The 26,155-nt window shown below is 58.6% G+C and overlaps 2 protein-coding genes across 2 annotated transcripts in view; both read right to left on the bottom strand.

Annotated features, from left to right (window-relative positions):
- Positions 1-1,410: 1,410 nt before the first annotated feature.
- FA2H (fatty acid 2-hydroxylase) lies at positions 1,411-17,371 on the bottom strand. The gene is made up of 8 exons (XM_054389661.1): positions 17,093-17,371; positions 13,729-13,752; positions 9,618-9,680; positions 6,605-6,747; positions 6,388-6,494; positions 4,904-5,076; positions 3,446-3,698; positions 1,411-1,490 (listed from the first exon to the last, which is right to left on the bottom strand). The coding sequence occupies exons 1-8, from the start codon at positions 17,369-17,371 to the stop codon at positions 1,411-1,413; spliced, it is 1,122 nt and encodes a 373-aa protein (XP_054245636.1).
- An 8,141-nt stretch (positions 17,372-25,512) lies between these two features.
- WDR59 (WD repeat domain 59) overlaps positions 25,513-26,155 on the bottom strand; it is a 66,737-nt gene continuing 66,094 nt past the window's right edge. The window contains exon 27 of the mRNA XM_054389659.1: positions 25,513-25,748. Coding sequence (XP_054245634.1) covers positions 25,513-25,748 — 236 coding nt within the window. The remainder of the gene's footprint in view (positions 25,749-26,155) is intronic.

The following is a 26,155-nucleotide window of genomic DNA, read 5'->3' as shown; positions in this document are numbered from 1 at the left end:
TGGGAGATGTGTGAGCCCTTGGTGAACCAAACCCCACAACCTGCCTTTTGAGGAGGCCCTGCGCAAGCATCTGGGTCCCTGGCAGTGCTGGGGTCCTGCCTGGTGCCAGGGCTGGACCCAGCACTGCCAGGATGTTGCAGGGTGAGATCTCCTACCCTCCACCCTTCCCAGACCCCTCTGAGATCATCCAGTCCAACCATCAACCCAACCTCACCACAGCCATCAAACCATGGCCCCAAGTGCCATGGCCACACATTTCTTGAACACCTCCAGGCGTGGGGACTCCACCACCTCCCTGGGCAGCCTGTGCCAATCCCTGACCACTCTTGCACCAAAGAAATTTTGCCTCATCTCCAACCTAAACCCTCCCCTGGCACAATTTCAGGCCATTTCTTCTCCTTTTATATCCCCTGAGACTAGGGAGAAGAGACCAACCCCCACCTCACTCTGATCTAAACCTCACAACCCCAAGGGCTTACATTTGCCAGAGCCTTTTTTTTTCCCCAAGGTTGTTTATTTTTCAAAATATACACTTTATTTACAATTGTAATGTCTAACAGTTTTACACAGAACTTTTATGCCAAAACTTTAAATATCTGCCATAAACATTAGGGGGGGAAAAAAAAGGGGGGGGGGGTGGGAAAGGGGGAAGGGAAAAAAAAAGAAAAAAGAAAGGAAAAGAAAAGGGGGGGAGCAAGGGGGGGAGCAAGGGGGGGGAATCACAGAATCAGGAAAAATAAAAACCAAAACAAAAGAAAAAAAAAGGCTTCTTGTAGCAATTGTGTTCATTGGAGGTTGAGTTTCAAGTAGCCAATGTCTACAAAAACATGAACTTGACACATCTGGCAGAGAGATACTGGTTAGAAAAAGGCCAGAAAGAAAAAGAAAAAAGAAAATCCAGACCTGCAGGATCCCCATCCCAAGGGCTGCAAGCCAGGAAAATCCTTTGCTGGGATCAGGCCAGGAGAAGGACCCCAGGATATGGAAGCTTCTTGGCACACAAGTTAGGTGATGAGGTTAACTGCAGTGTGCTGGATGGCCCCAGGGAAGGTCAGGGGCTCTGGGGTGGCTCCAGCAAGGTGCCAGGGCAAAGGAGGGCCCCAGGAGCGTCAGGGGCTCTGGGATGGCTCCAGCAGGGTGCCAGGGCAAAGGAGGAAGGGTGGCATCAAGGCACTTCATTTGTCGGGTGGCAGACCTGCCCGTGCGTCTGTGGCCTGGAGTGGGAGGGCAGTGAGGAAGGGGCAGGAGCCCCTGCAGCCTCCTTTTCCCTTTTCCCTACATCTTTGCCCCCTTGCAGGTGCCCCAGCTGGAGTGTGGCACACCACGGGGATGCTCCAGAGATGGGTCGCCACTGTGCCAGCCGCAGCCTGCGAGGGCTGGAGCCGGCAGCCGGGTGCCACGCCGGGGCCATCAGTCCTCCTTCGCGAAGGTCTCCTCGGGGATGAGCGTCCGGAAGGGGTGGTCCCAGAAGCGGGTGCTGATGCCAAAGCCTGTGGGGGAGGGAGAGAGGGCTCAGCCCTCAGCACCACCACCCCTGGCATGCCACCGGGGACAGGGCACAGCTTGCTGGATGTTAACTGGGGAGGTAGGAGCAGTGATGGTTTGGAGAGGGAGGAAGGCAAGGTGAGGATGAGGAGGAAGAGCAGGGGGAGCAGAAGGAGCTGGCTGGGCCATGCCTCCAGCCCCATGGGTGATAGCTTATCTGGATTGGGTGTTTTCTCCTAGGAAACTGGGCAAAGGGCAGGTTGAGCAAGCAGCAGGCTAGGGAAGGTGTGGGGTGAACCCAGCGGAGCCTGAGGCCTCACCCTGTGCCTGCCAACGCCTCCAGGAGGAGATACTGCCCTGGGGGTGAGCATCCACATCCTAGCAGTGCAGGGCTCTGCCTCCACCCTGGCATTCCTGGCTGTCCTTGCTCTCAACATGAGGAGGAACTGTGAGGGTCATGGAGCACTGGAACTGGCTCCCCAGAGAGGTTGTGGTCCATAGTAGACATCCACAACAGTTTCACCTCCCTTTCCATATCCCTTAATTCTTACCCACAAGCTTTCAACCAGAGAGATTGTGGAGTCTCCTTCTCTGGACACTTTCCAGCCCCATCTGGATGCATTCCCATGCGACCTGTGCTGGATTCTATGGTCCTGCTCTGGCAGAGGGGTTGGACCTAGATGATCTCCAGAGGTCCCTTCCAACCCCTGACATCCTGTGAACCTGGTGCCCATTGGTGGGGCAGGCTGCTGCCTTCATCCCTGCACTGTGCCAGCTCCCCATCTTCAGCCCAGGGTGAAGAAATGTGCCCACCAGGGCTGCAGCATCTCCTATGCTGCTTCCCCCAGTGACAAATCCCAAATCCCAAATATTCATAGACTCACAGAAGGGGTTGGGTTGGAAGGGACCTTAAAGATCATCCCCCCTGGCATTGGCAGGGACACCTTCCACTTGCCCAGGTTGCTCAAGGCCGCATCCAACCTGGCCTTGAGCAGGCATTTCAGAGCACACAGAATCGCATAATGTTAGGGGTTGGAAGAGAACTCCAGAGTCCGACCCTGCTGCCAATGCAGGCTCACTTAGGGCAGGCTGCACAGGAACACATCCAGTCAGGTTTTGAAAGTCTCCAGGGAAGGAGACTCCACAATCACATTTTAAAAGCAGTTTGAAATCAGTTACTGGGATTCAGGAAAGGCTTGATAAATCCACTTTGATGCAAGTTGCTACCATGTGACTCAGAAGGAAGTCTGTGGTAGTTTTAGGCTGTACCTTTAAAATTTTCCACAGACCTCGAACAGAAAGTAGTAAAATGTAAATAAATCACCATGGGGTGTGAAAAGGAAAATAATGATAGTTCTAAACAATCCCATTGGAGAGATATCTCCCATAAGAATTAGTTTGGTAAACATTCTTTCTCTCTCTTTTGGCTTCTATGCCCTGGGAGATACTAACTTTGTGCCATGCTGGCTTCTCCTGACCTTGGTTGCGTTGTTTTGGCTAAGTTCTAACAACTCTCTGCTCCTTCTCTTGTCCCTTTGTGTCCAGGGAGGTAAGGAGGGGAGGCAGGGAGTGGGAAGCTATTAGCTCCCCTGGTTTTGGGCCAGCCAGGGGGGGTTCTTGTGCTGTTTATCCATTGTAAATACCTGTCAACAGTGTAAACACTGCATATTTTGTACATATTCACTGCATTTCATTGTAGATTGCAGTTCTGCTTGTAAATACAGCTCCATTTCCTTCCAACTGAGCCAGTCTGGCAATTTAATGTTGGGGGGGGGTGTGTGTAATTTTTCAACCCACCACAAAGTCTGATTTTTGCAGTAGCAAATAAAATATCTCCCCCAGAAACCAACCGTGGTCTTTAGAGAATCAAAAGGAAAGAGCTGCAGGCACAGAGTGGGTTCAGACAGCCCTGCTCCCACCCTGGCAGGGGCTGGGCCGGGGTGGGGGCAGGGGGAGTTACCTGATTTTTGGTGCTCAAAGTGGTGCTTGACGTGGTAAGCCTTCAGGCCATACAGGTAGGTGCCTTTCTTGGGGGAGCCATAGTGGAGGTAATAGTGCATCATGTCGTAGATGACGTAGCCGCAGAGCCCTCCCACGAACACCGACAGCCCCAGCCCCTCGGGCAGCAGCAGCCGCAGGAGGCCGTAGAAGAAGCCCATCACCAGCGAGGCTGGCACGGGAGGGAACACCAGGCGGGAGCTGTCGAAGGGAGACTGCAAGCAGAGCAGGGGGTGTGGGACAGCTGGCTACCAGCTCGCCTCACGCCCCCCAGCGCGGCCCCACCGAGCGTGGGAACAGCCACTGCCAAAGCCAGGCCTCCCCCAGGGAGGCAGCCGGCGGCAAGGTCAGCACCTTGCCCGTGCCAAAGCGGATGGGCAGCGGGTGGCTTTGGTCCCTGACCTTGCAGGTTCACAGACTGCATCAGGTTGGAAGGGACCCTCCAAGGGTATCTTATCAAAAGCCACTGCAGTCAGCAGGGACACCTCCAGCTAGAGCAGGTTGCTCAGGGACACATTGAGTCTGATCTTGAATGTCTCCAGGGATGGGTCCTCAACCACGTCTCTGGGAGCCTCTTCCAGTGTCTCACCACTCTCATGGTGAAGAACTTCCTCCTAATGTCCAACCTAAATCTACCCTGATCCAGTTTCAAACCATTACCCCTCAATCCTATCCCCAGAGGCCTTTCTGAACAGTCCCTCCCCAGCTGTCCTGTAGGTCCCCTGCAAATATTGAAATGCAGCTCTAAGGCCTCCCTGGAGCCTTCTCTTCTCCAAGATAACAGCCCTAATCGGCAGAGCCCCATGGCAGAGGGGCTCCAGCCTTCTGATCATCTTTGTGGCCTCCTATGGATCCACTCCAGCAGCTCCATGCCCTTCCTGTGTTAAAGGCTCCACAGATGGATAGAACACTCCAGGTGAGGTCTCAGCAGAGCAGAGTGGCAGAATCCCCTCCCTCGTCCTGCTGGCCACGCTGCTTTTGGTGCAGCCCAGGTCTCAAGTGGCCTCTTGGGCTGCCAGTGCCCATTGCTGGCTCCTATCCAGCTTCTCACCCACCAGCACCACCAAGCCCGTTTCTGCAGGGCTGCTCTCAACCTCCTCACCCCCTGCCAGCCTGGCTCGGTCTCTCCACAAGGACGATACCTCCAGCGAAGCTAGAGGGAGCCCCATGGCTTCTTTTTTTTTTTTTTTTTTTTTTTTTTTCCCTCTGGTCTTCCCCTCTCGCCCTATCGGAGCTCAGAGATTTAACTCCAGCTCCTCCGAGCCCGTCTTGCAGCTCTCACCAGTATTGGGTAAGGGCCCTGCTTGCGGCGACGGTGCCAGGAGTCACGTCGAACAGGCACAAACAAGCCCCGCCTGAGCCAAGGCCACCGGTTCCCACGGCCCGGCGGGCGCCGGCGGAGGCGGCAGCTGCGACTCACCTTGTGGTGCTGCCCATGCAGCAAGAAATGCAGCGTGATGAGATAGTAGTTACTAGCGGGCGGGTTCATGTGGAAGACAAAGCGATGGATGAGGTACTCGACCAGGGACCATAGGAACATCCCCAGGAGGAAGATGAAGGGGAAGCAGTATTTGTGGACGGGGATGGAGTACTCTGCGCAAGGAGACACGCAGCCATCAGCAGGGCGGGCAGCCTGCAGGTGCTCTGCTCCAGCGGCAGCCGCCTGAAGCGTGGCTCTCCCTCCCTTTCTCCCTCTCTCCCTCCCACCCTCCACCTCCTGCCCTGAGCTTCCTCAGGGAGCAACCTTCCCAGCATCACTCCAAACCACATTTCCCTTGGATTCCCATTCCTTTTGCACTCTTTATGGACGCAGCTGCCACAAGGAGCTAGCAAGGAGAGTGGGGGGCTCTTGCATCCCAGATGCCGAAGGGGGCTTGGATGTGCACTGTCCTTACAAAGCTGCTTCACCCAGCAGAAGGAGGCAGGAGGGACCTTGTCTGCACAGGCAGCACTCGTGACAGTTCAACAGTGCTGCTGGCATTGGGTTTGCTTTATCTGGGGGGGGGGGAGGGGGGGGGGGGGAGGAGGGAAGGGGAAGGAGAGACTTTTTTGGTGCTTTCCCCAGTCGAGCATTTTTCAGCCACCTCCTCCTTTCAGGGCCAGCTGCCAGCCCTGCATCCTCACTAGAAGAATTCACATCCCACCCCCCCAGCCATCCCTGCCCCCTCACCTCAAACCTGCTCATTTTAGCAGAAAAAAAAATTAAATAACTCCTTAGCAGCAAGGTGCTGAATTCCACAAGGAGTGGAGAGGGTGTGGGTGCAGCGGGTGCAGGAATAGCTGGCACTGGGTGGCACCTTGCAAAAAAAATAGGGAGCCCAGAAAAGAAAAAAAAAAAAGGAAAAAAAAAAAAGAAAGAAAAGCACAACAAAGAAGCCAGGGTGCCCTGGGCACGCTTGTTATTCCCGGGGGAGCAGACAGTGGGAGATTCAAGGGCAGGGCTTGGGGCAAACAAGCCCTGCTCTGTGCGAGGCCGGCGCTGCTGAGAGCTGGGATTGTTTGCCAGCCACGCCGGCATGCAGCCGTGGCCAGCGGTGGGTGGCAGCGGGGGGTGGGGTGGGCACACGCACCCGAGTGCCAGCGGGGCTTGGATTTGGGCATGGAGGGAAGGGAGGCAAAGGGCAGTGTGAGCTGCCAGTGGGCTCCGTGCCTCCAACGATCCCTCCTGGGGGCAGCGAATCACCTGGGTGAGAGGAGGGGATGGAGGCGGGCGAGGGGAGGGGATGGAGGTGGTGAGCTCAGACTTTAAAGCAGCTGCAGGCTTCGTGCAGGGACGTGCTGGTGGCTGTGGGGGACACTGCTCTTGCATGCGGTGAGCATGCACGGAAGGAGGGATGGGGAGGGACGTAGAGGTCTCCCCCGCAACCCAGACCTAGAGCCCAAAGGCTGTGCTGCTGCTGGTACCTGTGGTGAAGGAGGAGAAGAGCCTGGTGTTGCCCTGGGCGAGGAAGGTGTAGCTGACCCAGCTGAGATAGAGCACCACGGGAGCCCACACTATGATCACCACGTACCTGCGGGGGTAGAGGAGACGTCAGCAGGGGCGTCCCGTGGGGTGGTGAGCCACCCTCCCCTCCCCGGTGAGGCACCGGCTAGGGCTGGGTGCTGCCCCCCGGGAGCTCACCACGCCGTCTTGGAGAGGGACTCGAGGAGATCCGAGTGGAAGAGGCGGATGGGCCGGTCTACGGGCTGGTGCACCCACTCGTCGTACTTCTCCCCCAGGTTGCCCACCTGCCACAGCAAGGGCTTCTGCCAGTCCACCAGATCCTGAGGGAGCAGAGAGTGGTTGTACCCCCACCCTGGGACCCACGCACCACCCTGCTACCAAGTCCACCACGTCCTGAGGGAGCAGAGAGTACTTGTACCCCCCTGGAACTCACACACCACCCTGGTACCACAACCTGAGGGAGCAGAGAGCACTTGTACCCCTCTGGAAATCACACACCACCCTGGAACCACATCCTGAGGGAGCACAGAGCACTTGTACCCCCCTGGAACTCACACACCACCCTGGTACCACATCCTGAGGGAGCACAGAGCACTTGTACCCCCCTGGAAATCACACACCACCCTGGTACCACATCCTGAGGGAGCACAGAGCACTTGTACCCCTCTGGAAATCACACACCACCCTGGAACCACATCCTGAGGGAGCACAGAGCACTTGTACCCCCCTGGAACTCACACACCACCCTGGTACCACATCCTGAGGGAGCACAGAGCACTTGTACCCCTCCGGAAATCACACACCACCCTGGAACCACATCCTGAGGGAGCACAGAGCACTTGTACCCCTCCGGAAATCACACACCACCCTGGTACCACATCCTGAGGGAGCACAGAGCACTTGTACCCCTCTGGAAATCACACACCACCCTGGTACCACAACCTGAGGGAGCAGAGAGCACTTGTACCCCCCTGGAACTCACACACCACCCTGGTACCACATCCTGAGGGAGCAGAGAGCACTTGTACCCCTTTGGAACTCACTCACCACCCTGGAACCACATCCTGAGGGAGCACAGAGCACTTGTACTCCCCTTGGTACCCACACACCACCCTGGTACCAGGAACAAAGCTGTGCCACAGCTGCAGGATTTGGGGCTGCAAACCCCTTCCCATGCCCCATGATCAGCTGCTTCTGACTCCAAGAAATGCTGAGCTCCCTGCAAGCCCCAGGGTAAGGCAGATGAGCAAAGCTGGGCACACATCAGCCTCAGCCACCCATAAACAGGAGGCTGTTCCTGTGCCACTAGGTACCTGGTGGCAGTTCAAGGTGAAGGCGACTGTAGCCAGACCTGGCTCAGCATTAGGCCCTGATAACAAAGGCTCTTTCCCCACTGGGAGCTGCCAAGATTAGATAGCAAACAGCAACACTCCCTGCTTGCTGGCCACTGGTAGGACATGGAGCCCATCCCTGTGGCACTGCCCATGCCAAGGGCTTTTCTCCTTCTGGAGAGGATGTGTGGGGCAGTGAGGAGCAGAACAGAAAGGGATGGGGAGCAGGGATGCAGGATGGGATCACAAACACCTGACCCTGATTTGGTCACACTCAGATGGCTGCAAGAGCAAGCAGGGACCCAAGGGGTGTGCATGGGATAGGGACAGACCCAACCAGCAGCACTGCCTCTGCTGCTGCTCAGCATTCCCAGATGCATCTTCTCCTGGCCTGGCCAGAAAAGGTGGTTTCTCAGTCCCACCTCTGCCCTGGGACAGAAACCTTGCTTACTCAGTTGAGCCCTGGGCCTGGCAGCTCTCCATCAGCTGAGGTGAGGTGACCACAGGCATTTCTGGGGCTCTGTGACAGGCAGGGATGGATGTGATCACCCAGGAGGGGAAACAAGCCTGGCCTGCAGCAGATGTGTGGGACAGGAAAGGAGTCCCTCTCCGTTGTGTGGGTAGGGGAGATGTTTGAGCATAAAGGTCACTCTGTGATGGGAGATACACTCTGAAAGGTGGCCAGCAGTGAAAGAGAGGGGTGGGTGAGAAGCTGCCCAGAGAGCTGGGAGATGTCCCATCCCTGAAACCATTCCAGGTCAGGTTGGTTGGGGCTGCAAGCAACCTGCCCTAGCTGCAGATGTCCCTGCTGACTGCAGGGGGGGTGTGTGGACTAAACGACCTTGCAAGGTCCTTTCCAACACAAACCATTCCCTGATTCTATGATTCTGAGATAAAAGCACACTCACCAACCAGCCAGGGCCGTGCCAGCCACGGCAGCCAGGTGGTGCCAAGGAAGGCAGGGACATCCAAAGGCACCTTGGGAACAAACTCCCACTCCTGTGATGTGCTGGGAGAGGAGCTGGCAGGGCAGGGAGCACCCTGCACACATGGGCATCACCCTGCCCTGGCTAGGGGATCCCTTAATGCTCACTGCCAGTGCTCAGTCAGGAAGAAAAAATGGACAAAATAAATAAAGAAGAAAAAAAAAAAAGAAAATACAGCAAGCAAGGTGTGGCCTGGCAGCATGTCCCACTGGAAGGGCACAGTGGTGCCAGAGAAAGCCATCTCCACCCACACTGCTGCTGCAGGAGCCTCCCAGCATGGCCACACCTGGCAATAAAGCACAAATGATGCCTTCCTCTCTGGGAGAAGGGGCAGGAAAAGCTGGAGCAGCTCAGCTCCCTCTTGGCATCCTGCTCAGCATCCCTCTCATCCTGGGGTCCACTGAAAGGTAGCACCTCTGCTGGAAAGAGGTGCCCCAGGGGCACTCCAGCAAACAAAATCCCAGCGTGGTGGGGGTTGGAAGGGACCTCTGCAGATCATCCAGTCCAGCCCCCCTGCTAAAGCAGGGCACCCACAGCAGCTTGCCCAGGATCACAACACCCACCTGGGGTTGGAATCTCTCCAGAGCAGGAGATCCCACGACCTCTCTGGGCAGCCTGCACCAGGCCTCCAGTACCCTCACACCAAATAATTTTTTCTTCCTGTTCAGATGGAACCTCCTGAGTTCCAGTTTGTACCTTGTCGTTCCTTGTCCTGTCCCTGGGCACCACTGACAAGACTCTGGCCCCAGCCCTCCACCCTTTAGCTCTTGCTGAGCATTGCTCAGATCCTCTCTGGGGCTACTCTTCTCCAGGCTAACCAGCCCCAGGTCACCCAGCCAAACACCATGCTGGAGCTCTTACCCCACCTCTTACCTTCTCCTCATCCACTTTTTTACAGCGGGGATCCATCTGCGTTGAGGGCTGGGCTGCAGCACCCTCCTCTTCCTCATCATTCACCGGCTCAGGGTCACTCTGAGAAGAGAAGGAAAAGCCCCAGAGTGAGGGCACCTGTGGCAGATGTTGTTGGGGACCTTGATGGCTGGGCCACCCAGGGGCACAGGCAGAGCAAGCTCACACCTGCCTGCTAAATAAATAGGGGGAAAAAAATCTGCTGAATTTCAGTCCCTGAGTTCCTGCAGAGGAGGTTCCAGAGGGATGCTGCCAGTGAGCTGCGCTGCCCTTCGAACCCTGCTCCCAGCAGGGCTCAGGGCCTCCTGGAAACAAAAACAGAAGGGTAACCAAACTGCTGGAGGGCCTTGAACACAAGTTCCCATGAGGAACACCTGAGGAAGCTGGGGGTGGTTTAGTCTGGAGGAGAGGAGGCTGAGGGGAGAGACCTCATCGCCCTCTACAGCTCCCTGAAAGGAGGCTGGAGCCAGGTGGGTGTTGGTCTCTTCTCACATGCAACAAGTGACAGGACAAGAGAAGATAGCCTCAAGTTGTGCCAGGGGAGGTTTGGGTTGGGTATTAGGAAAAATTTCATCCCAGCAAGGGTTCTCAGATCCTGTCCCAGGCTGCCCAGGGAAGTGGTGGAGTCTCCATCCCTGGAGGCGTTTCAAAGCTGCCTGGATGTGGTGCTGAGGGAGGTGGTTTGGTGGTGGTGGCTCAGCAGCACTGGTGGCACTGTGAGCTCTGGGTGATCATCCTGAAGGTCTCTTCCAGCTTCAACAGTTTTGTGATTCTACAAAACCACCAACCCCCACCCAAGCCTGGTTCATGGAGCACCCTCCCACTGCACTGCTGGCTGCCAGTGTACTGTGCTGGGTGCCAGTGCTTTGGTGCTGCAGGCCCTTGGGCAGCCTTTCCCTCTGCAAATGGGCAGTGCTGTAGCACAGCTCACCCCCCTGCAGGCTGGCAGCCTGGCAAGCACCAGAATGAGCCAGCAAAGTGAGGGGCATCACTGGGTTAGTGCTCCCAATGCCTGGCACTGGGCTCCCTCTTTCCCCACCCCACAGCTCTCAAGCCCAGTTTGCTCTCTTGGTCCCAGAAGCTGCTAGGCTGGCAAAGCCAGGGAATGTGGCGTGGCCACCACCCTGGCTCTGGGCACACAGGAGAAAATGCAGAGGAGGGGAGCTGGCTCCTGGGGGAAAGGACAAGGTGCTCTTTGCATGGTGACACTGGGCCAGGTGCCTTCAATATGTGCCCTGCAATGTGGGGTGGAGGGTAGGTTTTGGCTAGAGAGGGCATGGCAATGCCCAGGGGATGGCCAGGATAAAGCCCAGGCTGCCACTCTGCTGCCAGGGCTGGCTGGGAAACAAGAGAAACCTGCCTTGGCTGATGCTTGGAAGCAGCCATGTCACTGGCTGCCAGCACCAGCCTCCTGCCCTCAGCCCTGCCAGCTCCGGCACTGGTAGTGCCACCAGCCGGGGGCTTGGCGAGGCCGCAGCGTGTCCGTGCAAGCACCAAGCTGCCCATAGCCCTTGGCAGCCTGCCAGCTCCCCAGGCAGGACATGCCAAACATGCCTTTTCTCCCATTTTGTCACCCTGAGTTACCCATTAACCTGGCAGCAGGGTACGGCGTGGCCCTGGCACAGCAATGCCCGCTGGCGGTTCCAACTGCGCCGCTTGCAGCAAGGAAGGGTTTTCTCCTGGCAGCCCTGGCACAAGCACTGCCCTGAAAGGGATGCTCTCCCTGCTGCTCCAAGAGAGAAGTGGTGCCCATCGTCCTTCAAGGGCATTGCATCCCTTTTGGGAATAACTTCAGCCCCTTGCCATGGCAAGAGGAGCTGGGATACAGGAGGATCAGCATTACCTTGCCAAAGTGGCCATGTTGGTGATGCCAAGGCAGAGTCCTGGTGCTGTTTGCTGACAGCAAACCCTCCTTCCCAGCTGGGCTCCCAAACCCTTTCCTGAGCTAGCCATGTTTCATGCCCCATCCCACTGGTACAGGAGCTGCACTACCCCAGCCTCAGGCAGCCCCTTGCCCCAGGGGAGCCAACAGAGAAGGACAAGAGGTATTTCCAGCCAAGCTGGACTTGGGCAGGCATCAGCTTCACTTCTGTGGGCCACCACACCTCCCTCGCTGAGGGTCCCCACTACTAGTTTTGGCTTTGTGCCCTCCATCCTTCAGCCAGACATCCCAAAATCCCAAGGGGGATGCTTTGAAATCCAGCCAAGGATGGTCAGGTTATGGTCTGCCTCCTCCCCGTGGGTGCTTTAGAAGAAAAATGTGGTTTTAAAAAGGAGAGAAATGGCTTCTCCATGCCCTGGGAGAGGAGCCCATGCTGGCCACCTCCCCACCTGCACCACAGCCTCACCAGAGGCAGGAAGGATGCTTAAGAAAGCCCAACTGATGCAACGCCCTGGCACTTCTGCTTCCCTTCCCGAGGTGCCCACACACTTCCAGCTCCCCTGCTCGGCACCTCGTGGCCAGAAGCTTCTCCACCCTCACAGCTCAGGGAGGGGGGCAGTGGAGCCTGGACCTCCCCTCACCAGCAGCACCCCAGCTGAGGAGAGCAGGTGCCACCAGCGAGATGCCATCACCCTGCATGCCACAGTGGCTCCCACTCAGCCTCGCCCACGTCACCACCTCCTCCTCCTCCTCTTCCTTTGCTGGGAAGCAGGAGGAAGGCTCTCCTCTTACTTGCCCCGGGGCTGGCATCGTAAAGACCAGAAGCCGTGGTGCAACCAGTGTGCAGGCCATGCCTGCGTGCCCCAGCTTGCTCCCCAGGGTGCTGGCAAGCTCCTGCCTGCCCCCAGCCTGAGGTGCCCCACTGGAGCTGAGCCCCACCGGCACCTGGATCAGCACTGGGGGCAGGGAAGGGTCGCCTCTGCCCATCCTCATCCCCCTCCAAATACAAAAGTGCCTTTGAAGGAGGCCGATGGGGTCTTTCCGAGTGCCAGGCTCTGCCTGCCACCCGTGGGTGACACAGGTGCATCCCGGCTGTCCCCAGGCAAACAGGTCCTGCCAGGGAGGCTGTGCAAGAGGCCCTGATGTAATGAAGGGGAAAGTTGACGCCCGCGAAGCTCTGCTTTCCCCCAGCCACCGCCCCGCTGAGCGGCAGCACCGGCAAGGTGCCGGCCCTCCCGCCGGCAGCCAGCGGGGTCAAATGTCCAGGGCACGGCACAGCGCAGTGACCGGGTAACCCAGCACCTGCCTCCCAGCGTTCTGCTGCCCTGCCTGGGTCAGGCAGGGACGTGGGGAGCTCCGCACCGCTCCTGAGCCAGCTGCGTGGCCTCGGCGCTGCCCCGCAGCAGCAGGGCTCAGGGCGTTGAAACCAAAATCCAGCCATGATGGGGGGAGGGAGGGAGGGACAGCACGGTGTGGGATACCTGGCATATGGGCTGGGGGAGAGGCTGGAGAGCTCCCCTGGGCCAGGTAGGGTGATGCTGCCTGCAGATGGCTGCTGCACCAGCAGTCTGGACCCAGTTTTTCCACCCATGCCTGTTCACCCAGTGAGTCAAACCCTGCAGAAGCCCTGCTGCAGCCTCTGCATCACCCTGCAGCCTTCAGGGCCTTCATCCAACTCCTGCACAGCTCCATTCAGTCATGTCATAGAATCATGGGATGGTTTGGCTCAAAAGGGACCTTTAAAGGCCATCCACTCCAACCCCCCTGCACTCATCCGGGACATCCCCAACAACAGCGGGTTGCTCACAGCCCCAGACAACCTGACCTGGAATGGTTCCAGGGATGGGACATCTACCACCTCTTTGGCAACATGAGCCAGGGTCTCAGCAACCTCAGTGTCAAACATTTCTTCCTCTCTCCACTCTCAATCTCCCTCTTTCAGTTCAACCCATCACCTTTTGTCCTGTCACAACAGACCCTGCTCAAAAGTCTGTCCCCTGCATCCTTAGAGGTCCCTTGAAGCACTGAAAGGCTGCAAGAAGGTCTCCCTGGAGCCTTCTCTACTCCAGGCTGCACAACCCAACTCAGCCTGGCATTGTAGGACAGGTGTTCCATTCTCTGGATCATCTCTGTGGCTTCTTCTGGCCCTACTCCATCAGTTCCCTGACTGTGCAGTGCTGAGGACTCCAGAACTGGCCTCAGCACTTTAGGTGGGGTCTCAGCAGAGCTCAGCAGAGGGGCAGAAGCCCCTCCGTCCCCCTGCTGCCCACTCTGCTGGGATCTACCCAGGACACAGCTGGCTCTGGGCTGGGAGCACACCTGGACAAGCCACATGCACTTGTTACAAGCTGCATGGGCAGCACAGACTCAGCAACACAGCATGAGGACACCCCACAAAGCACAGGGAGCCCAAGTGAGATCCCCACCCCACAGTGGCACTGTCCCAGCATCTCCACCCCAGCAGCATCATGGTCCCCTGGCAGAGCCCAAAGAGGCTGTGGCTCAGCCCATTAAACTCTGGGTGCAGCAGGACTACTTAGAGGAGCTTGAATGGAACTTGTCCCAGTGGTGATGGTAAAGTTGAGGCACTTCTTGTCACACCTCCTCCGCAGGACACGCAAGAGGCTGGGGATGGAGCCCAGGCAAGCCCAACAGGCAGGGCTGAGAGTGAAAGGAAAGGGAGGACACCAGTCTGGAAAGGGACAAGGGATTTACCACCTGGAAAGGGACGAGGGATTTACTGTGACTCAGGGCCACGTCACATACCCCAGCTGGGCTGTGATGAAAGGCCCTCGTTGCTTAAACTGGAGGGTAATTAGATGATCCAGTTTCCCTCCAGCAAGGCTGTGAAAATCCACTCTTGCGTTTGGGTAATTATCCCTGCTCCCTTTCATCTCCTCTGCACCTTCTCTCTGCACAGACACAAAGTCTGGGGGCTCCTTTGGCCATGGCCAGATGAGGCTGGGGGATGCAGAAGGGGGACCTGTGTGTGAAGGATGGAGCTGAGTTCCTGAGAGCTGCAAGAGGGGACATGGAGAGGGGCATCAGCATCTCTCTTTTTGCCCTTCCTGCACTGACACGTTTTTCCCCTCTTCCAAACCTCTCAAAGTCCTGGGGACGAGCAAGGAGGATACTGGGTGCCCACAGGACCACAGGCTCCTGCAGCCCGTGGAATGGGGATGGTTCAGTCCTAGTACCTCTGCTGGGCAAGGAGGGGCACTGGCAAAGCTACACCAGGACCACACAACAGCTCCTTTGAGGAGCAGGGGAGATGCTGGGTACCCACAGGACCACAGGCTCTTGTGTCCCCTCAGCATGGGGATGCTGCAGCTCTGGGACCACTGATGCACACCAGCAAAGCTGGGGCGGGGTCCAGAGCTTGACTAGGGCTATGCAAGACCTCCTTCAAGTAGCTGCTTGCTGCTCAGCCACCCAAAAGCAGCCACAGCAAGAACCCAAGTGCCACCCGAGGGCATCATCTCCCCCGGGGACCCTCCAACAGGGACTTTAGGAGTCGAGAAGCCCGGCAGAGCAGCTCACACACCGGGAGCACGCTGGCTGCAGCGTGGCCAAGCCTCACCGGGCAGCTTTGCTGTGCCACCTCCCCTGCCCGGCAGGGTTTAATCTAGTGCCAGGTAGCTTCTGCTGTGCCCGCGCCCCGCGTTATCGCTCCGTCTGTTTGCGCTGGGATGGTGGCAATCCCCCTCGGCGCGGGCTGCCGCCTCAGAACCCGTTTGGCCGGTACCTTCCTTCACCCTAACCCGTCGAACTCGTCACGCCTGCGAGGAGGCAGTGGCAACGAGTGTCCCAACAGAGGAGGTGCCATCACTGCTGGGAGCCGGGGCAAGGGATCCGAACAAAGCCCCGTCTGTGGCACGGCCGAGGCGGCACCGCGGGGAGGAGAAGCAGAGAGAGCAAACAAGCAGCGCGGAGGGACCGGCTGGTCACCGATCTCGCCGGCATGACCGGAGCCAAAAGTGGCCACCGGGCTGGCCCTGCTGCTCGGGCACGCAGTGTGCCGCTGAAGGCTGGTGACCAGAGCGGCAACGCCCGGTGCAAAACTGCCTCCTGGAAGTTCACCTGGTAGCGGCGGCATCGCTTCTCCGGGCGCTTTCCCTTCCGGCTGGGCGCGGGGCCGGTGTGACGATGGGGACAGCGCTGAGTCACAGCCATCCTTGTCCCACGGTCGGACAGCTCGGGAGGTGGCTGGGCAATTCTCACCAGCAGCAACCACTCATCACCAGCAAGGCCCAGTGCCCAGAATCCTGCTCTGTGGCTGAGCACTGGTGGTGCCAAGAAGAGTGGCACACTGAGGAAGGGTGGCCTGCCCCACCACACACACTGTGCTGCATAGCCCTGCTGAAACCAACCAAGCTGCATGTCCCCATCTCCCAAACTTGCCTGGAGACAACACCTGCTGGCACCCCAGAGTCTCCCATCAGCCCTTCCACAGCCAGGGTGGGCGATGCCCATGGGATGAGACTCCATAGATACCAGGCTGAGACGTGGTCCATTTCAGGAGCCTAAACCTTGTTTAGCCTCTGCACCTCAGCCCCTATAGACCCCAGCCCCATAGATGCTGACAGCCCCACAGACCTGCTCCATGCAACAGGACCTTTACACCCTCTACACCTTGGGCACCATTCATGCAGGACACTGAGAGCCTCAAACACTTCCTCCCTGCATGAGGGATGCCTCATGCTCCACACACCCCAGATCCTCCACGGCCTGGACCTCCAGCACCCTGTGCAGCTCAGGCCCAACACACATCATCCCCCATACAACTCAGACCTGGTGGGAGCCCTACACACCCTACATGCTACACCCCAAAGACTCCATGCCCTGTAACCCCCACACCCTGTACAGCCTCTGTGTGCTCAGTATGGCCTGGACCCTGCACAGCCTAGACCTAGGGTGTCCTATAGACCCCCATAAGGCTGCAGACTCCACACCTAATGTGCCCTAACAATCCTGCATGGCTCAGACCCTGCACAGTCCAGACCTTGTACAGCCCTGACCCTGTGCACCCCATACCTGAGGTGCTCCAGACACCCTAGACAGCTCTGACCTTGCACAGCCTGGACCTGGGGTCCCCTGTAGACTCTGTACACCCTGGGTACCACAGAGCCTGGACATCCAGGGCTCAGGACAGCCCAGGCCTGAGGCACTCTATAGACACAGTACACCCTGTTCCCAAGGTATCCTGGAGCTGGGACACCCTATAGACTGTACAGCCCAGACCTGAGACACTCTGTAGGCTCTGCACACCCTGTACCTGAGATATCCTTGACCTGAGACACCCTATAGATCCTGTACATCCAGGACTTGGCACACCCTGGACCTGGGGCACCCTATGGACCCTGTACGTCCAGGACTTGGCACACCCTGGACCTGAGGCACCTTATAGACCCTGTACATCCCCAGACCCGAGATGTCACAGACCTACAACACCCTACAGAACTGTATGCCCCGGAGCTGGGACGCCCTATGGACCCGGGACGCTCCGGAGCCGGGTCAGCCCCGAGGAGCCCTCACAGCCCAAACCGGAGGCAGGTACCTGCTCGTCGCCGGACTCCATCTCCCCCACGTAGTACTGCTCGAGCCAGCGGCGGGCGTTAGCCGAGTGCCGGTGGGGCGGCCCGTCCAGCGCGGCGCTCACGTCGGTGCCGGCTCGGCGCCGCAGGAGCTGCTCCCCGCCCGGGTGCAGCCGCACGAAGCCGCTCAGGTCGTAGAGGCGGCGGCGGCAGCGGACCAGGCAGGAGCCCTGCGCACAGCGAGCCCGCACCTCGGCCGCGCTGAAGGAGCGCGGGGCCGGTGGGGCCGGTGCCGCCGCCATGGCCCCGCCGCTGCCCGTCCCGCTGCCCGCCGCTGCCCGTCCTCCGCCGCTGTCCGGCCCGGCCCGCTGCCCGGCCCGGCCCTACCCGCGCTCTGCTGCCACCTGCCCACCCGCGCTCGGGCATAAGCCGCCCGGACCCGCCCCCGGGAGCTCGCCACGGCCCCGGCTGGGCGGGGACGGGAGGGGCTGGTGCGGAGGGTCCGCCCCCGGGCAGGTGTTCGGGGGCACTAGCCATGGCCGGGTGTAAAGGGCATCCACTTGTGGGTGATGGGGGAAGTGGGGGCGGATCGGGAGGGTGGGTGACGGAGCGCACCAGGGAGGTGTGGGATACCCGTGGGTGAGGAATGAGAGGAGGGGGGCTTCTAGGGGGGAAGAATGGAGGGGTATAAGGCACCCGTGGGTAGGTGATGGAAGAGAGAGAGGCACCCACGAGTGGGGAATGGGAAGAATGGGGGCAGACATGGGGGTTATGGGACACCCCACGCAGGAATGGGGGGTGTGGGGCACCGATGGGTGGCATACTGGGTGGGCATCCCAGGGAGGAGTGGGAGTATGGGGCACCCAGGAGTGGTGGGAGGAGGAAGGGGCACCCACGGCTGGGGAATGGGGCGAGTGGGGGCAAACCAGGCGTAGTACGAGGTAACCGCGGGTGGGTGATGGAGGAGTAAAGAACATGGGGGGAGATGTGGGTGGGGGAATGAGTGGTACAGAGCATCCATGGCTGGATGGTGGGGGCAGACCAGGAAGCTATGTGAAGTGGGGGAAGGACTGGGGGAAATGGGACACCCATGAATGGGAAATGGGGGCGTATGTGGCACCCAGGGCTGGGAATGGGGGCAGACCTGGAAGGTGGAATCCCGGGAGAATGGGAGTGGGAGAGGAATTAGGCTCCCCCAGAGAAGGAATGGGGCACATGGGCAGGGGAGTGGGAGTCTGGGCAACCCTAAATGCACCCTGGGTGGGGGCAATGGAGTGCAGGCATTCCTGGGGGGAATGTGGTGTGTGAGAGCATCGCTGAGGTGGGGGGAGAGATTGGAAGGGTATGGGTGCACCCCGGCGGGGTAGCTGGTGGGGCACAGGGTGCTATGTGTGTCTCCCACAGCTCCACAGTGGCCAAAGCAGAGGGAGCTCCAATCCCCTGCTCAGAACCCTGCAGGAGAACAGGGGTCCCTGTCAGGGTCCCTGCTGGGGTTCCCTCTTAGGACCACTCCTCCCCCCCCCCCCCCCAGTGCTATTCTCCACAAGGTGCTATGTGCCCCCCAGATTTATTTCCATCTTTAATTACGTTTCCCCATAGAATGAGTCCAGTTGGTGGGCACCACAGCAGGGTGGGGGGAGCCAGTGGTCCTAAGCCCCCCAGAGAGAATTCCAGACAAGTAATTCACAAAGAACCCCAAGGAAGAGCCTTCTCTTCCCCTCTCTCGCCTCCTCCTCGCCCCATTTATTGGCCAGCCTTCCCCCCAAGCAGCTAGGAAATATAGGGGTGCTGTGGGCTGACACCTTTGACCACAGGGGCACAGGCTACGTGCAGGCAAATGTTGGCGTCGTGGCTGCAGCCAGCGATTAAGGTGGGGATTGGTGGCTCAGGAATGAGGACCCCCCCTCTGGGTTTGGGGAGTTGTGGGGTGCTGTGGGGCACGGCAGGGCGGATGTTAAGCAGCGCCTTTAATCAAGACAGATCCCAAACCTGGCGTGGCAGCCGGTGTCGGCTCCACCACGCCATCGGCTCCCGGCATCGCCCTGCCACCAGCCTCGGGGCAAAAGGCTTTTTGTTGTTGTTGTTGTTGCGGGGGGAAAGTGGGTTGATTTTTCCACCCTGATGGGAGCAGTAGGGTTTCGGGGTGCACATCCTCATCCAGGGCTGCCTCAGTGCACAAAGTGGACCCATGGAGGAGGCTTTGGGGTGGTGATCAAAACCACCCTTTGGATGCTGGGTGGGTGGAAAAGCCCCGCGAGGCTGCCAGGAGCCCCCAGAGCTGGTGCTGGCTGCAGGATACCCCTCTTTCTCCGGGGCTCTCCTGGCACCCTGCATGAGCTCAGCCCACCGCAGCCCTCCGGCAGGGCAGGGCAGGGCGGCTCCTGGGTAGGGATGGAGGATTTCGGGCGAGCATGGGGGCGAGGCAGGAGCAGAGGCAGATCTGGACGAGCCGCCGTGCTCAGCTGGAGGACGTTTCACTCACGTCCTCAAGCGGTGGGCACCCCAAACCCCAAGCATGCCCAGGGTGGGCGTGATGGCCACCACCCTATCGTGGGGTGCTGGGCGAGGCAGAGGGGACCACAGCTGGGACTCCACCATGCCACCCCGCTGGCTGTGCCATCTCAGCTGGTCCCGCCGGTGGCGTGGGTCTAGAATGTCTGTGACAGCCCAGACCTTGCCAGAGTGTCCATCCTGTGGCCACGGCGGTGCCAGAAGCAGCGGCCCCAGCGCTTGCCAGCCTGTCCCAGCCTCTCCCCACAGCCGCAGGGGCCGGTGAAACCACGGAAAGGCATTTCCTTCCCATCCCTTCCCATCCCTTCCCACCCACGCCCCAACCTGCACTCGAGGGCAAGGAGGGTGAGGGAGGACAGGGCAGGCACCGCGGTGATGGGCTCAGGAACTGGGGGGATGTACCACACCCTACAGGTTTCGGGGTGTCCAGCTCCCTCGGGTGCCCCCTGATACAAAGAGCCATGCTGGGGGCTTGCTCCTGGTCCCAGCTCGGGACAGAGAGGGGTTCAGCCTTTGCCAGCCCTGGCTTGCCCTGCACAGAACAGGGTGCAAAGCTGTTGGGTACACCAGGGGGGCTCTGCCACCATCCTCTCCCCAGCACATGGGGCTGCTGTCCCCAGCTCTGCCATAGCAACGTTCGGGGACGTCAGCGAGCCCCGTTTGAGCTGACCTCCTCTCTGTCCTCATTACAGGGTGCTGACGGCTCCCAGGCTCTGCGGCGAGGCTCAGTGCCCTACACAAGGGACGGGGGTGTCCCTAGGCGGGGGTGAGCTGACCCTCAGCTCTGCGGTGAGGATGGCAGAGCAGGGATGCCCTGAGCACTGGTGTCATGGGGCGGGGGGGACGGTGCTGGGATGGGTCCCTGCGGCAGACGCTGCTACAACAGCATCAGCTTTGCTGACCAGCCCTCTGCTGTCCCACACCAAGCAGCAGAGAGGAGTGGAGCCAGCTGCTGACCAGCCTGGCCGAAAATAAGAGCAGCCAAATGATTTTGGCTCATCAGTTCCTGAACTGGTTTAACGCCCCAGACGGAGAGACGGACAGGCGCTGGGGCTGGCGCGAAGGAGATGGCAGGAATGTGCCGCTGGGCACGGGGCAGGATCGGGCCCTGCAGCACTGGCACAGGCTGACGCTAGGATAATGGGGCTGTGGTCACAGGGAAGGAGGGGGCCCACCGAGACACCACCAGGAGAAGCATCCACGGGGAAAGGTTCTCCTTGGAGCCTTCCTTGATGGCATCGTTCCTGGTACCTCTGCCCAGCTCTGGTCGTCAAGGATTAAGCTTCCTTCTGGAGAGCTTCCGTGGGGATGGGGAGGGCACCCCACGCCTGGCACCCCCCTGCTAGCCCCACGGAGCACAAAAAGGGTTTAAAAAGCTGCTGGTGCCATGGAGGGCACAGCGTGGGCTGGTGTGGGAGCTTTGTCTTTCTACTCTTCTAGGGAAAGGCAGCGCAGATGCATTGGCAGCAGTGCTGGGGAGCAGCTCTGGGGATGTGCCCAGCAGGCAGCTGAAGCAAGCCCTGCCAACGCAGGGCAGCCCAAAGGCCAGCAGCCATGGGCAGGGGAGGGTGCAAGGGCAGGCATGAAGAGCAGTGGAATCTCCACGTGGGCAGGGCCCTCCAGCCAGCAGCAGCATTGGCAGTGGCCTGGGATGGAGCTTCCCTTTCTGGAAGTGCCCAGTTGCTCCAGCAGCCCTGGCAAACCTGTGGCACTGGTGATGCCCTGAGGGCAGTGGATTCATACCTGTCCCATGAGGTGTGTGAGGAGCTGGCTCTTGCCTCGCCCCAAGCAGCTTCCATTTGATGCCCCCCAGTTTATGCACCAGCAGAAGCCATGAAGGGTCAGCCCCTGCCAGCACACAGGTGCCACCATGGTTTATAGCTCTGTTCAGCCACCTCCCTGGGCAGCCTGGTCCAGTGGTTGAGAACCCTTTCAGGGAAGGAGTTTCTTCAAATAGCCAACCTAAACCTCCCCTGCTGCAACCTGAGGCTGTTTCCTCTTGTCCTAAAGCAGCCGGGGTTGGAAGTTCTACCTGGTGAGCCCCACAGCTACCACTAAACCTCTTTGATTCACCAGGCCTGACCATGGTGGCATTCCCAGAGCTGGTTTGGTGCCTGCTGGCACACTCTGTGCCAAGATTTGCTTCCCAAGCAGCACCTGCCTCCTCTCCCTCTCCTGCCCCCTTCTCTGAAGCCTGAAATTGAGTGTGATTTGGCCACATTTGGCAACTTTCTGCACTTTACCAAAGAGCAAGGTGGGCAAAGGGAGAAGCTGCTGGTGAGGAGAGGAGGGGAGGGGGCAGGGGAGAGGGGAGGGGAGGGGAGAGGAGAGGAGAGGAGAGGGAGAGGGAGAGGGAGAGGGAGAGGGAGAGGGAGAGGGAGAGGGAGAGGGAGAGGGAGAGGGAGAGGGAGAGGGAGAGGGAGAGGGAGAGGGAGAGGGAGAGGGAGAGGGGAGAAAAAAGGAGAAGAGGACTGTCATGGGTCAGTGGTGCAGCAGCATGCCCCACTCCTCATCATTTAGCAATAACAGCAGGCACCAGTACAGTCTAGGGGCAGTCCTCCTGGAGAGCAGCTCCATGGAGTGCTGGTGGACAGCAAGTTCTCCATGGGACAGCAATGTGCCCTCATGGCCAAGACGGCAAATGGTCTCCTAGGGTGCATCAAGAAGTGTTGCCAGAAGAATCTAGGGAGGTTCTTCTCCCTCTCTACTTTGCCCTGGAGAGACCAAACCTGGAATACTGTGTCCAGTTCTGGGCTTCCCAATTCAAGAGAGACCTGCTGGAAAGAGTCCAATGGAGGCTATGAGGATGATGAAGGGTCTGGAACAGCTCTGCTATGGAGAAAGGCTGAGAGCCCTGGGGGTGTTTAGTCTGGAGAGGAGAAGGCTGAGAGGGGAACTGATCAATGTCTGTCAATAGCTGAGGGGTGGGGGTCAGGATGAAGGTGCCAGGCTCCTTTGGGTGGTGCCCAGTGACGAGACAAGGAACAACAGGTACAAGGTGGAACCCAGGAAGTTCCACCTCAACGTGAGGAGAAACTTTGCTCTGAGGGTGCTGGAGGCCTGGAGCAGGCTGCCCAGGGAGGTTGTAGAGTCTCCTTCTCTGGAAACTTTCCAAAGCCACCTGGATGTGTTCCTGGGTGACCCTGCTGTGGCAGGGGGGTTGGACTGGATGATCTCTGGAGGTCCCTTCCCTATCATTCAGTGATTCTAGATCAATTGCAGGCAGCACAGGCAGCACAGGCAGTGCACTCCTCTGCAGGCTAAGCCATTGCCGTTTCCTTGCCACAGTCACCTCTGCATTGAGCAAGGCCACTCCCAAAGCCACCACCACGCAGGCTGCAGGGTGTGAGACACAGGCCTGCAGCATCCAGGAAGGAATTCCACCCCCCTGCCTGTGCAGGCTGCACAAACAGCCCTGCTGAGTGAGGGCTCTTCTGCCTGCCTCTGAAGTGCCAGCCTGGCCACCCTGCGGTGTCACAGATACCTCTGATGGGCTCTAATGACACCCCAAGGGCCTGGAAATGACAGGGCTCCTTTCCCTTCTGACCTAAGCTCCACTCAAGCACGGAGATGAAAACCCTTCCCAGCTGAAGGGCTGTCATGTAGGAGGTTGCAGTGAGGTTGGGGTTGGCCTCTTCTCCCTAGTACCAAGTGATGGGGAGGAAATGGCCTGAAACTGTGCCAGGGGAGGGTCAGGTTGGAGATGAGGAGAAATTTCTTTGCTGCAAGAGTGGTGAGGGATTGGCACAGGCTGCCCAGGGAGGTGGTGGAGTCCCCATGCCTGGAAGTGTTCAGGAAAGGTGTGGTCATAGCACTGTAGGACATGGTTTGACGGCCATGGTGGGCTTGGGTTGATGGCTGGACTGGATGATCTCAGAGGGGTCTATGAAGGGTGGAGGGTAGATACCACCCTGCAGCATCCTAGCAGTGCTGGGGCCAGCCCTGGCACCAGGTAGGGACCCAGATGCTTGCCCAGGGCCTTCCCAAAATTCAGGCTGTGGGGTTTGGTTCCCCAAGAGCTCACACATCTCCCAGTTTTGCTTTCCTAGGGGATGCATCACGACTCGTGGGCAGCCTCCAGGCTGGTGTGGCAGGGTGGTACCACACATGATCACACCATGGCAGTATTTCAGTTGGAAATGACCATTCTGTAACTCTCCCAAGGCTGCTGCTAAACCATGGCCTTCAGCACCACACCTCTGCCTCTTCGAAACACCTCCAGAGCTGGGCATTCAACCACCTGCCTGGAAAACCTTTTACAGTGTTTGAGAACCCTTTTGGGGAAGAAGTTTCTTCTAATGTCCAACCTAAACCTCCCCTGGTACCACTTGAGGCTGTTTCTTCCTAAACCAGCCAGGGCTGGGAGTCCCAGCTGGTGAGCCCCACAGCTGCCACAATTCTCTGATGTATCCAGTGTGGGACTTTCTGCTTTGGGATGCAGGAAGAGGGATGGGGGGTGCAATGCTGACCATCAGGCTGGGAAGGAGAGCTGCTAGGAGCTCCCCACAGTTGGAGAACAAGCAGAGTGACACCAAGAGCCAGCAGAACAGCATTTAAAAAAATAATTTTAATGTTTAAGATTTCCCAGCATCTCTGTATTCTGTGGCAGGACCCCACAGACTCAGTCAGAGCAGAGCCTGGGAGCAGGCATGGCTCCTGACCCTGCTCAGCAGGCAGGTGGGGGAGGATGGGATCAGCACTGCTACAGGCTTGGATTACCTCCAGCAGGCTCATCCCTGACGACATTTTGCCCCAAACCAAAGCTCAGGCTGAAACCTGCTGAAGAGAGGCACAATCTGCACCTCAGGGTGGGCACACAACCACCTGGCATCATCCCCAGGACAGCAGCACCCAACAGGATCCATCTGGTACAGTCTCCAACTGAAGCTCCCCAGGGAGAAAAGGCACAAACCTTTTGCCTCTGTGAATCCCTCCACCCTTCCAACACTCCTTTTCCTTTAGAATTTGCTGCTTCCCTAGCTCAGGAGCCTCCTGACTTCAGCACACCAGCAGCAAATCTCACATTCTTCATTCATCCCCTTCAGAGAGCTTGGAGGGAGGAAACCAAAAGGAGCTGCATGGAGCAAGCATCAGAACAGGAGCTGAGGCTTTCCAAACCCCCACCAGCCATGGAGACACTGCCTGCATCTCCAGGCATCAGGTTGTGTCAAAGGGACAGGCAAGTTAAAGTGCATTACATCACCCAGTCAGAAGAGGAGACAAGGTTAAGAGTAAAGGTAAGGAAACTGCTGGAAAAGGAGAGCCAATCCCAATGGCCTCGGGGCAGGCAGCGGCCAGGGAGTTGGAAGCTATTTAGAAAGTCATCCCCAAAATGCTGTTTCCTTCTTTTGCTTTCTGGGGGAATCTAAAGGCTGTAAAAAAAACCCAACAAGGACCCTGCTGCTTCCAGAAGTAACTCTGAGCACAGTCCCACAAACTATCTGCCCTTCAAGTGCAGCTGCCAGTTCACCTGGTGAATGATTTCTGCTTTCCCTGTGCAAAGACAACTCTCTAGCTCACTTTGAGCCCCTCTCAGGAGACTCCTGTTGAGACACAAGAGAGCTGGAGGGAGTTTGGCTCTGCCAGGTGAGCTCTTCCCAAGCCCTCTTCATCCCAAGGGAAAGCAGCCAACACCCACACAGCCTGCTGCAGCAGAGAGGGACACTTCTGCCCTGCCATCCATCGCCAGCAATGGACAGCTCAGACCGCTCTGAAAGTGACCTGGGAAGCATAGGAAAACTGGAAGCACCTTGTAAACATTCCTGTGGGCACCCTGCCAGGGCATCCTGCTTCAGCTCCCCCCTCTGTGGCATCTCCTCCAGACTCCCTGGAGCAGGGTAGGCTCGAGGTGGCTGGGGACTTTGAAGGTGAACTCCGTGGGTGTCCCTTGGCCGTCGGGAGTGCTCCGAAGGTGCTCTCCAGAAGGTGCTCTTCAGAAGGTGCTCTCCAGCAGGCAGTGGCAGCCACAGCCCGTGGGGCACACCTCCTGGGTACGAAACCACTCCATCATGTGGCTGGTGTGGCCTCCGTGGCCACAGGTCAGGCAGAAGTTGGAGGAGCCTCGCACTGCCACGTGGCAGATGGCACACTGGAAGGTGAAGCCCTTGCAGATGGCACACTGGGTGCCCCGCACCTCGCTGCGGCAGTGGCTGCAGTACACCCCGAACTCTGCCCCCAGGAGACAGACAGACAGTCAGAGGGGGCAGGGCCACAGATAAAGAAGTCCTACATAGTACCCCCCCTCTTCAACAGATGAGTCCCCAGAACCCACTGCCCCAGAGGGCTGGCTCTTCAGGGTGGGAGAAGAGCGTCTCAGAAATGCCAGTTTCGGTGGTGCCCAGGGACAGGCCAAGGGGCAGTGAGCACAAACTGGAACACAGGAAGTTCCATCTGAGCAGAAGAAGAAAATTCTTTGGTGTGAGGGTGCTGGAGGCCTGGAGCAGGCTGCCCAGAGAGGTTGTAGAGTCTCCTGGTCTGGAGAGATTCCAAACCCACCTGGGCATTGTGATCCTGAGTAAGCTGCTGTGGGTGCCCTGCTTGAGCAAGGGGTTCGGACTGGGTGATCTCCAGAGGTC

This window comes from Indicator indicator, chromosome 19, assembly GCF_027791375.1.
Source record: "Indicator indicator isolate 239-I01 chromosome 19, UM_Iind_1.1, whole genome shotgun sequence".
Lineage (NCBI taxonomy): Eukaryota > Metazoa > Chordata > Aves > Piciformes > Indicatoridae > Indicator > Indicator indicator.
The sequence above is the reverse complement of the archived record's forward strand: the minus strand, read 5'-3'. Positions and strand labels throughout refer to the sequence as shown.